We start from the raw sequence: 12,613 nt of genomic DNA, 5'->3' as shown, positions 1-12,613 counted from the left end.
ACGAATGCATTAGCTTTAGCGTGAAATTCAGGAACATTTTTTTTTTTCCAACAGCTATGTGCCTGGATTTATCAAACAGGAAGTATAAACCTGGTGATCACCATACTTAAAAATTTAGACACTAACATGCTAGCAAAAAAGTCCAAGCAAAGTTTAATAACAAGAAAAGCAAGCAGATTATAATCTCACCCTGAAGTTGTGAGAACACTGTTGCTTGGCAACTTGGAAATGTGGACACTAGCTAATGCCTGAGTCTAACAATGTAGCTCATATTTTTCTGTTTTACAAAAAATGTACAGACACAATGATCGTGGAAACAAGACAGACTCGTCAGAAACATCAACATTTACCTCAGATGTGTTGGTTAATTACTAAAGAAAAGACACCATATGGCTATAATTATACTGTAATTACTATTAGCATTAAATCCTAACTGATTGTGGACTTAGCCGGATATGAGAACTGGTGAGCTTTTAGACAACAGTAAACAGACAGACAGTTGTCAGACACAAATTTACAGACAGTTATGAGATAGATAGAGTCAGACAGGTATCAGGGAGAGTCACACAGACAGATATCAGACGGGGAGACAGACCGTTATCAAGCAAATAGAGAGATATCAGACAGGGAAACACATCGACAGACAGACAGTTTTCAGACAGACAGTTATCAGACAGACAGGTATCAGACAGAGAAACACAGACAGTGATTAGTCAGATAAAGAGGCAGACAGTTATCAGAAAGACTTTCAGAGACAGTTATAAGACTCTCTGATAACTCTATATATCTCTCCATCTGTTTGTCTGATAAATGTCTGTTTCTCTATCTGTCTATTAACTGGTGAAAATATAGTCTGATACCTGTCTCTCTCTGATCATTATTATAGTCTGATAACTGTCTCTCTCTGATCATTATTATAATCTGATAATTGTCTCTCTCTGGTCAGATAATTATCAGACAGACAGAGAGACAGACAGTTATCAGACGAATAGAGACACAGATGGTTATCAGAGAGAGCGACAGGTATCAGACTATATTTTTCACCAGTTAATAGACAGATAGTGAAACAGACATTTATCGGACAGACAGTTATTAGAAAGAGAGATACACAGAGTTATCAGAGAGACAGAAAGGCAGTGATCATGCAGGGAGACAAGCAGACAGTTATCAAACAGACAGGCTTATACAGATACACATTTTTTACACAAGTAAAAAATAGACAGTTAAATAAATAGACAGAGAGACACACAGAGAGACAGACAGTTATCAGACAGAGATACAGGCTGACAGACAAAGAGACAGTTATGAGACAAAGAGACAAGCAGACAGTTATGAGAGAGACAGACTGGGAGTGATCATACAGGCAAACAGAAAGACAGACAGACAGTTGTTATACAGACACTTGTGAGAGACAGACAGACAGTTATTAGACAAAGACACAGACAGACAGACAGAGAGACACAAAAACAGTTATGAGAGATACAGACAGTTATGAGAGCGACAGACAGACAGACAGTTACGAGAGACAGATAGACAGTTATCAGACAGAAATGCAGACAGACAGACACAAACAGTTATGAGAGATACAGACAGTTATGAGAGACACAGACAGTTATAAGAGACAGACAGACAGACCTTTATCAGACAGAGACGGAGACAGACAGACACACAAACAGTTATGTGAGATACACACAGTAACAGACAGACAGACAGACAGTTACGGGACAGACAGATAGACAGTTATTAGACAGAGACACAGACAGACAGAGAGCCAGAGAGACACACATACAGTTATGACAGCAACGGACAAAGCTGCTTTGAGACAATGTCTATTGTAAAAAGCGCTATACAAATAAAATTGAATTGAATTGAATTGAACGGACAGACAGACAGACAAATACAAGAGACAAACAGTTATCAGACAGAGATGCAGACAGACTTAAGTGCTAATGTGAAGCTGTAGTGCAATAATAAATCCAGTCTCAGTAAACATGTCTAATCAAAGAGGAATCAAACTGTATAAACGTATGTATTTAATTTATTGTGTTCTCCGTGGAGAGGACAAGATAATCACGGACTGGAACTTGAGCTGCAGTTAAAGGACGCCTGTCTATTTCCACATCAGCGTATACCAGTCACGCCACGCTCCCCATTAGCATGATGACACAAATCCCAAACGGAATTCTTATAAACAAAACCAAACCCACAGCAACAACTGCACGGATGAAGAGCAGACGCGTCACGCATCTTCAAAAGCTCATACGGTGGCGTCCGATCGGCGAGCATTTCCTGTCGTGCACCGTGATGCAGCTGTGCAGACAACAGCTCCAACACTCAACTCTCGGCTTCTGCAGAATTCCACAGCAGTGTAGCAACAAACCCTTCGGTTAACAAAGAACACCTGGAACATCTGACTTAGGACTTAAGAATGTTAATCATTATTAAATTGTCTAATATTTCCGTGTGTCTATTGAAGAGTAATAAACTGAGTTCCCTCAGGACTGACGCGCAGTAAATATCACAACTCCTTAACCGAGCGATCTGCAACGCTCACTCCGATCCCGACCTTCCGAGCGTGGTTTGAGGAAAATAAACACTTTTCTGATCACAGCAGGAATATTTTTCTCAATTAGGTGATTGCATTGTGTCGAGTTTTTTTTCTATCATGCTGTTACAAATAGTCATTTACTCCACCGTTGCCTCTGAGACGTTACTGTACGTGACATGTGGTTCGCCGGTGGCTGCCCGTACTCTATGCATCCTTATTTAAACGTTCATCATCTCATGAAATAAATAATAAATCAATGAAATCGGGACTTGTTAAAAAAAAGAAAAACAAAACAAAACAAAAAAAAGCTACGTACGTTTACAATCTGTCTGCGTCACGTTCGCTGATTTTTCGTTTTGAAATGAAGAGTAACATTTTTTTTGGTTTTAAAATAATAAATATTACAAAAAAAGCTCTTCAACTGCTTACTCCTTTTCAGGGTCACAGGGGAACCTGGAGCCTATCCCAGGGAGCATCGGGCACAAGGCAGGGTACACCCTGGACAGGGTGCCAGTCCATCGCAGGGCACAATCACATACACATTCACACACCCATTCACACACCCATTCATACACTACGGACACTTTAGACACGCCAATCAGCCTATCATACATGTCTTTGGACTGGGGGTAGGAAACCAGAGCACCCAGAGGAAACCCCCGCAGCACAGGGAGAACATGCAAACTCCGCACACACAGAGCCGCGGGAATCAAACCCCGACCCTGGCGGTGTGAGGCGAACGTGCTAACCACTAAGCCACCGGACAAAATTAGCTAGTAAAAAGACAGAAGACAGTACAACACGTGTATTTTCTTGTAGTGTTTTATTCCTCTTATACCAAAACGATTTGCCAATGATTACAATTTTTTTTCATATATTAAAGAACGATACATCATACTTTTTATCCATTTATAGTCACGTTTAACGTTAAACAAGTTAGTTCCTGTTCTCACTTATAGCAGCAATAAACAGTCGCTCAACCACCAGCCTCTCTTTATCCGCTCTCTTAAATTTAAAGTGCACCTATTAGGCTTTTTCAAATATTACCTTTCACGTAGTGTGTCATAGAGCTGTTTGTGAATGTATGGGAGTTATTGACTCCCAAAAGAAGGAATCGATTCCAAACAGCTGAAACGAATCATTAGTAATTCCAGACTTATTCCTGTACAAACCTACGTACGTTCGTAACAAAAAGCCTCACCTCTGGTCTTCGTCAACCGCTCGTTGACTTAGACTGGGACGTCTGACCAATCAGAGCAGAGAATGCTCTCTGTAAGGAGGAGTTTAGAATGAATCCTTTAGAACGGATCATTTAACGAGTCGTTTGTGACACTGGGGGGAAAAAAGGTAATGCTACAGTTTCAATTATGAGCACGTTAAAGTGTTTTTTGACCTCGGATGCACGTAAATCTATTGTACAAGTCCTTTAAAACAAAATTAGGCACATATCAAATCTGTAATAGGTGCACTTTATTAAGAAAAAAACACACAAAATGAACACTCTATCATGAAGTCTCTGAGACTGGAGACTGCTTCCATAACTGTTAAAGAACATCTCACAGAATCAGAGATTGCATGCATTTTTAATCTGTTTGCATGCAGCATTTGTCATACAGGACCTGCCCTGTGAAGGAGCTGTTGCTACAGAAATGATAACGTATTACTGTAGAACGTATGCATTAATATAAACCTGTGAGTTGTACGATTGCGTGACCTGTTCACAGCATGATTAGACTGAGGAATGATGAAGCTTCTACATAGAAATCGGACTCTACAGGACAGAGGAGAACTTGGATAAAGTTTAAAGTCTGCGTGGATAACCAAACCTCTTCTCTGGGAGATAAATAAGTGGTCAGATGAAGTGCACATGCAGGTTCTTCTCTCCTCAGGGAGGATCCAGGGCAGAAATGTTGAAGATTCATGAAGCTGCTGTTGCTGCTGATGTCTCTCTGGGTGTTCTTGTCTTTCTGGTGGAATTCTTCAGCTCTAAGACAGCTCAATGTGTGTGTGTGTGTGTGTGTGTGCATGTGGGGAGCATAACATACTGCGAGAGGCCTTCAGAAATATTTGGAAATACAACAAAGCAACAACTGCATGTGCCACGTATCGATTACGACTGACTGATCCGGAACGCTGCTGACGGTCCTACAAGATTTCGACAAACGTTTTTGCGAATGTGATCACGTGACCACGTGTAGTCAATCAGCAAGGCTAATATTAGCTTTTAGCTGTCAGATTAGTATTATGCAAACTTGGGCACCTTGTACGAACTGTATCTAAATCGTCTGACGCTCACCTTGCGTCTCAAAAACATGTTCCACTAGCGCAATGCCACGAAACAACCGCTTTTATTCCCCTAAAGAACTTTAAAATGGATGGTTCCTCATCCGTTTTTACTTCCGTCTTCCATTTAATTGAAATTTTTATGGTTGAAACGACTCTTCAACTGCTTCTGGCACCAACAACAGTGTTGGTGTCATGATATTAGAGGAAAATAATCCGTTTTAGCGTGGTAAAAGTAACTTCACTTCATCACATGATTATTTTCCTATAACAGCATGTCCACAAGCATTTTATTCCTCTTATACCACAGCGATTTATCCATTTTTCTCTATCTTGAAGTTAATGAGAAAAAAAAAGAGTAGAGTAGCCGAGAAACCACGAAGAGGCGTAAACTCCTCCATCCTGAACGTGTCGGAAAACTTCAAATTACAGCTTTAACCTCTGACTGTTACAACGCACCGACACGGGAGACTCCTTCCGTACACATCAAATTTGTTTTTTAAAAATCTGTTTATGCGCAATCAAGTCCCTGTAAATGAGCTGTTGTTATAGAAACCATAACGTATTAGAAGGGACCCGTTAATAAAAACCTAAAGAGCACGACGGTTGTGAAATCAACCTTACAATTTTGTAAATATCCGATTACAGAGAAATGTAGTAACGTGTGAAAACAGTTGTAGAGTACAACGCAGATATTTGCATTTTAAAACGTAGGAAGTAATGTATTTTACTGAAAGCATTCAATAAAACTCAAATACTTAAAAAACAAGGTCATGCATCGGACGTTTGGTTTCACGGTCACGCTGTGAGTATGTCAATATGACATGATGATCGGATTGGTATCAGATCGTTATGGGGTACTGACTGATACTCAGCACTCTAAACGCTTTCTTCAAGGTTGCTTTCACACATGCAGGGTTTCCTTTCTTTGAAATAAACCATCGCACCTTTGTCTGTGAACCAAAACAATGGTTCTGGTCCAACTATTCCAGCGAGGTCCGTTTGCAGTGAGAACGTGATTCAGATCTGATCAACGAATAAAATAGTTTGGCGAGGACTGTTTCAGCCCTACACACCCTCAGCTGACTTTTTTGGGGTCAAATATATTACATGCAGTGAGAAAACAAATCAAATCAAATCGCGAATATAAAAAGTATTCAAGATCACGCTCTGATTCGGACTCGACAATCTGGACTGACGGGTGTGAAAGTGCCCCAAAGAAGATAAATAAATCCCTTTCCTGCATCACAACATCCTGAGCTCAGTGTTCATTCAGAGAAACTTCGTCCACTGATAAAAATAAAAAAACTCAGCACATGGTAATCTTTAGGTCTTACTACAATACACGAAACGTAAATGCTCTGAGCGCTGAAGAAGCCAAAATAGAGCCTCATAAATAACATACTTCAAGGAGAAAAGCTGGGAAAAGTGTTCCGTGCTCTCACACACACACTCACACACACACATGCCTGAGGCTTTTCTGAGGCAGACAGTCAGGGTCAGAGTCAGGCCGCGTTCTAGCCTGCTTTCTTACGGCTTTTAGCGAGAGTTATAACAGCACGTCTCAGAAATCCAGCTGTTTAAAAACTGCAGCGTGATGTAGTCCATCTGAACACAATATTACTTTATAATTCAGCTCGTCCTGTAGATTCCGCTCTTTCCATCTATCCAAAGCTCGCGTCTCATCCAAAGTATGACGCGGTATGAGAGTGTGATAACATCGAGACTCCTGTTGCTTAACTTTCCTGTAGTGTTTACCACTTAGCAACGTAGCACACTGCCTCTCTTCAATTTTATATACTCCAAATGCACTCCAGAGGGAAAAAACACGGGGCCGAGCAGAAACAAGTAAATACTGAAGCAACATGCAACATAAGTTAAGCACTAAGCTGTTTGGCGTACGCTCCACGACATTAAACGTAACTACGAATGGATGAGAAGTGTTTGTATTTTTATAGTCTGAAAGGTAAACAGTTAAATATGCTGTTAAACGTGTTGATAAATGGCTGTAAAGGATAATTACACAGAAGGACAATAAAATTACTATTATTATTGTTATTATTATGGTGACAGGACAGGCCCGGTTGTGTTATGAATTTGAAAGCGTCACAGTCTGTTGTTCGGTGAATCAAATCCTTTTACGGTCCAGAAAAGTGAAGGTTATGGGAGGTTAAGGATCTGTAATGATGGTGATAATATTGAAGAGCAGACGGCGACGACAGCTTCAGCGCCGGAGAGAGCTTATAAACAAGCATGTGTGTGCATGCAGGAGAGCGTTCAGCCCACACACTTGACCCGGGTTTATGACTGCACACTTTGTTGAGATTATCTCAACTTCCCCGTTATCACTCGGCATCCCGGAGACTCCACTGCTTTACATAGAGCAATCCTAGTAATAGTAGTAGTAGTAGTAGTAGTAGTAGTAGAGCAATCTACTACTACTGCTACTACTGCTACTACTACTACTGTTACTACTACTACCACTACTACTACTACTACTATTACTACTACTGCTACTACTACTGCTGCTATTACTACTACTACTACAATTACTGCTACTACTACTATTACTACTACTACTACTACTACTACTACTAGTACTACTACTGCTACTAATACTACTATTACTACTACTGCTACTACTACTACTAGTACTACTATTGCTACTACTACTACTGCTACTACTACTACTATTACTACTACTACTGCTACTACTGCTACTATTACTACTACTACTAGTAGTAGTACTGCTACTACTGCTACTACTACTACTATTACTACTACTACTGCTACTACTACTACTACTAGTACTACTACTGCTACCACTACTGCTACTACTACTACTACTAGTACTACTACTACTGCTACTACTACTACTACTACTAGTACTACTACTGCTCCTATTACTACTACTACTACTACTGCTACTACTACTACTACTAGTACTACTACTGTTACTACTACTACTACTACTGCTACTACTTCTACTATAATACGTCATAAAGTTTCAAAATTAACCTATTTTTTTAAATAACATTTTTAATTTCAATAAATAACATGACAACTACACCGCATAATGAAATATTTCATAGCTTCAATCTTGCAAATGTTTGCCTGAAGGAAATTTCCAGAAGCAAGATAGGAACACTGCTGAAAAAAGCAATAAAACAAACCCAAATAGACGCTAAATCTTTGGAAAACGTGTCTGAAGTCAAAAACTTGCGCACACTTGTAAATTAAGGAAATTCATTCAACGAAAAGCTGATAAAACAATGCTACGTTCACCGCTATAAAATATGCAGACATACAGAAAGTAAAAAAATAAAGTCGAAAGACGGCATTTATCATTCACATTTTTTAAAAAAAATCTATGTTAGTGAGATAACAAAGTGAATGAGGGTTGTAGATGTAAGGTGGTTAAAAGGACATCCACAGACTTAGAAAAAACATCATAATAGTTGTAGCGAACACTAAGAAGATTCTGGGCTAAGACAATCTCAAAAAAGAAGAAAGAAAAAAGATAAGGCAACACTACAGGAGACAATTTCCTTTTTTTTCTTCTTAGTTTTACCCCAGCTAACAAAAATATGCTCTAAGAACGTTTCGCTAACGTTCCCATTTTCGGTAACGTTCCCATTTTCGCTAACTTTTTTTTCTTGGTTATTTGTGGTTTTTTGTTGTTATTTGTTTTTTTTTCTTGGTTGTTTGTTTGTTTGGTTTGTTTGCTTGGTTGTTGTTTGTTCTTATGCATGTGTCTTGTGACTTCATGCTGTAAATTTGCTTATGACCGTAATGATCGTTTAAAAAACGTTAGAAGAACGTCCAACTAAAACATTCCAGAAAAAAAACATGCTCCACAAACGATGTATAGATAAAATTTTAGTGCTAACATTATGAGAATGCATTTAAAGACTAGATAACTTTGAATGAACGTTCTATTAATATTACTGTAAGAATGTCTGTTCACAACTTTGATAGAATTTTGTCAGGACTCTAGCCAAAGATCTGAGAACGTTCCCTGTTAGCTGGGACATAATTGACCGATAACTAAAGTCAGAAAACCGACATTAAAAGATCCTTGTTTCACCCAAAGATGATCCAGAAATTATGCTCGCTAATGAATCAGTCCCTCCAGCAGGATTTTGGGTTCGCAAAAATGAAAAGAAAACTCAAAATTTCTAAATTACCGATCCGGCAGATTTTCTGCAGATTTGGGCCAAGACGCATCATGTGACATCATCAGAACGCGCCGTGTGACGTCATCACGACAACATTAACACAACACCGCATTAAAAACAACAGTCCACATCTGTCTGGATCTCTGCAGAATTCAGACTTTGCTCTCTTTAAAAAGTCCAGATTACTTCAGACCGGCGCTAATCATTGAACCGTGTGTGTAACAATACATGCAGCTGTCGGAGGTGGCTTAACTTCCTGTGGCGTCTGGATGCGCTTTGTCCCTTAGATTACACTTTCAGGCCCTTAATCCTTAACCTTCAACGAGTCACATTTCTCCACCAATTTGTGGGGTTTAGTCACTTTCAGAGCTACAGCTGAGGTTTAAAAAAAGACCTGCTGAGAGAGTGCTTTGACTGACATTCGGTCATCAAGTTTTTTTTTTAACCACAGTTCATATCTCTATGGCAGATTATTCAGCAGGCTGTTTTTGACACCTCAAATGTTTAATATAGTAAATAATTTTTCTTCACGCTTGCGTTTTTTCCAGACTCTGGGACGTCTGTTCTGAGAGGTCGAAGCTATTTTAAAGGCCCAGAGCAATCCAGAGAACCAATCCCCGTTCCTGAAAATGGGAACATTGTGGTCTGGGGCTCACTTCCACCGAACCCTGGTGCGGTCCGCATCGTGTGTGGAAGCAAAACGATCTCGTTGCTGCCTGCCAAGTAACGTGATTGATCCATCTTGTCCAATTGCTTCCTGTTTCAAGTTTGGTGATGGTTTGGAAAGGGTTGTTACGGTCAGCAGAAGAGACGGAACGCCGTATCGATATATAAAACCAGACTTTCACAGAACTAGAGCGAAAAAAACGCGTGTCTCGAGAACATGGCTCTGTATCTGCATAGACTCTGACACTCTCTCTCTCTCTCACTCCTGATTGGCTGTCAGTCACCGTGTAGCTGGACCTCCTTCATGCCTGAAGTTGGAGTGTGATGACGTTTGATATTTCCAAGCAATTCTCAAGTAATAAAGAATCGCATTTTCTTTAGCTAGTTACATGTTTAAACAATGAAAATTTTTTTATAACATTATTAAATTCTAAAAAAAAAAAACACTTTAGTAAAATACTTTAGTAAAATGCCTGGTATTACTACTGAGTATTACGACTTTTTGTTTTAAACGAAGGTTTTTTTTGTGTGTGAATGTGTGCGTATTTATTATAGTATTAAGATACAATTAAGATGTTTTTACTACACGAATATTGGTAGTAATAATTTAACAATAACATGAAATAATAAAGTAATAATAAACATTGTACTTTTACATCATTTCATATACTTACACTTATAAACATATTCGTTTTTGTAGAGTGTGAATTATGCAAAGAAGCGATATATCTAATATATAATGTTCCAGATAAATAAACACCCATAAATAGGAAATTACACAATAATTTTTCGTCACAGAGTCCGACGTGAGTCACGGTGCGTTCCCCGAGGGTTCTGATGGATGTCGTGTTGATGCTGGCTGCCATGCTCCGCTAGTGACCGGTTAATCATTTGATCCCATATGTGTCTCGACACATTACAGCTTTTCAGAACAGAAACCACAAGAACCTTCTTTAACCCACACACACACACACACACACACACACACACACACACAGACACAAGCTGTTCAGCCACACAGGACCTGCCTTTCATCGCAAATTAATTTTACTGCATGATGCGTGTATGAACAAATGAGTCAGATCAACTTAAACCGGTTTTACCCCGTGGGATTTCAGCACTCTTGGGTTCTTCAGGCCAGACTATTGTATACGATGAAGATTCTCTAACGGTAGACCTGCGATTGAAGTAAATCACTACGTAATAATGTCTGGAAATCAGCTCGGGTAGCCTGTGCATAAAAACAAACACGCTTCAAAGTGAGTTTGCGGAAATAAGGAGAGTTTTTTTTCTTCTGTCTGTTAGAAAGTTTTGTTTATATTTCAGCTGCCCTGTCAGTTTGCCGTCGTCCTATCGATGGATTTTAGATGAGCGCCGTAGACGAGCGCTTGTACAACTCTGAGATTTTCATCAGAAATTTTGCGTCTTTTGGTCTACGGCCTCCGATCTCAAATCACAACCAAAGAGCAAAACTGGGACCAAAATCGTACAGAGTAAAGCTGGCTTTACTTCCTTAAGGAACTTTTGTACAAAATGACATCTACATCGTCTTAAATGCACTAACCCACAAATAAATACATACAAATTTCACAAACGCACATCTCAAACAAACAAACAAAAAACGTTTTTCTGTGACTTTCATTATATGTTAGCTAGATCTGCTGAAAATCCTACAGCGCAAACTGACCGATTTTAGAGACCTGGATGGGTTTTGTTTTGTATTTTTGGAATATCATGTCATAAAAAAGCTACACAGAAGTATGTATTTGTTTCCTTAATATATAAATAGATGTATACACAATGGCTATGTATCAGCAAAGTGGTCCTTAAGGTCCAATTATACACCTTATATGAGGTTAAAATGGACCTCCTAGTTCCTCTATGTAAAAGTGTAGGCTGGTGCATGAATGAACAGAGAAACACCTAGACGAATAATAATTAAAAAAAGATGTCTGCAATAGTTTCTGCATTTCAGACTGCATTAAAAACACGTTGGGATGATGAGATCATTCAAAAGAGAGCTGCGTTTGTGCGTAACTGAACGGTAAGACGCGCCTTTGCGCATGCGGGGGTCTGTTCCTCACCTGTAGCATGTGGTCACCTCTCCTGTGGACTTCACACAGGGATACTTGGTGGTGACGATGTTGTTCTCTGAGCACACTTCTCTGCCAGGAATAAAAATAAATAAATAAATAAAACAGGCTGGAGAGAAAACGCAACTGTGGTTTTGCGCAATTTCCAAATGGTCTTGTGGAGAGAAAAAAAAAAAGAAAAGCCCAAGGTTACTTTACCTGCTTGCATCTTCTTGCTCTTGGCGAAAAGTCCACTGAGATCCGTGTGAGATGAACCCAAACACCAGCAGCAGTGTGACGGCACCGAATCTGCTCGGGGGCATCATTTCTTTAAGCTCCGATACCGCTTTAATTTGCGTTAATAACGAGAGAAGTTCCGCTCGTGACCTCCCGCAAAGCGCCTCTCTGCTGATGCGCGACTCGTCTCGCGAATGACTCTTTTTAAACGACTCATCTTTGTGAGCCGAACAGCCGAATCGATTCGCGAGCAGCGGATCTGAAAAAAAATACACAAAATGCGCTATAAACACGTTAATGATAATAACCTAAAAGAAAACCCGCGATGATTTCTGTCGTGGTTAACTTGTAAGAGCTTAAATCAAAACAAATTTTTTTTTTTAAATCTTGTTTGTTCATATTTCCTGCTCATATTGCTCAAATTGATTCATTAGCGTCCATCGCTAAGACAGAATCATTTCCCCCCTAATCTTGTATTAATATTTTATGACTTTTGGTCATGTATAAATGTCACAATACAATGAAATAGTATTAAAGAATAATATAACGTCGTGTTTGACAGAAATCCTTCGCTTTAGGAGAGGTTTTGGTACATTTTAGCTATGTGTGTTCGACTCCTTCATTTTTTT

The 12,613-nt window shown here is 39.4% G+C and overlaps 1 protein-coding gene across 1 annotated transcript in view; it reads right to left on the bottom strand.

Annotated features, from left to right (window-relative positions):
- The window catches only part of ccbe1 (collagen and calcium binding EGF domains 1), a 75,264-nt gene extending 63,072 nt beyond the window's left edge, over window positions 1-12,192 (bottom strand). Inside the window, exons 1-2 of the mRNA XM_053648381.1 lie at window positions 11,967-12,192; window positions 11,760-11,840 (exon numbers count right to left, since the gene is read on the bottom strand). Of these exons, the coding sequence (XP_053504356.1) occupies window positions 11,760-11,840; window positions 11,967-12,073 (188 nt within the window). The 5' untranslated portion in view covers window positions 12,074-12,192. The remainder of the gene's footprint in view (window positions 1-11,759; window positions 11,841-11,966) is intronic.
- Window positions 12,193-12,613: the final 421 nt, after the last annotated feature.

This window comes from Ictalurus furcatus, chromosome 18 (genome assembly GCF_023375685.1).
Source record: "Ictalurus furcatus strain D&B chromosome 18, Billie_1.0, whole genome shotgun sequence".
Classification (NCBI taxonomy): Eukaryota; Metazoa; Chordata; class Actinopteri; order Siluriformes; family Ictaluridae; genus Ictalurus; species Ictalurus furcatus.
This window is presented reverse-complemented; position numbering and strand designations above follow the sequence as displayed.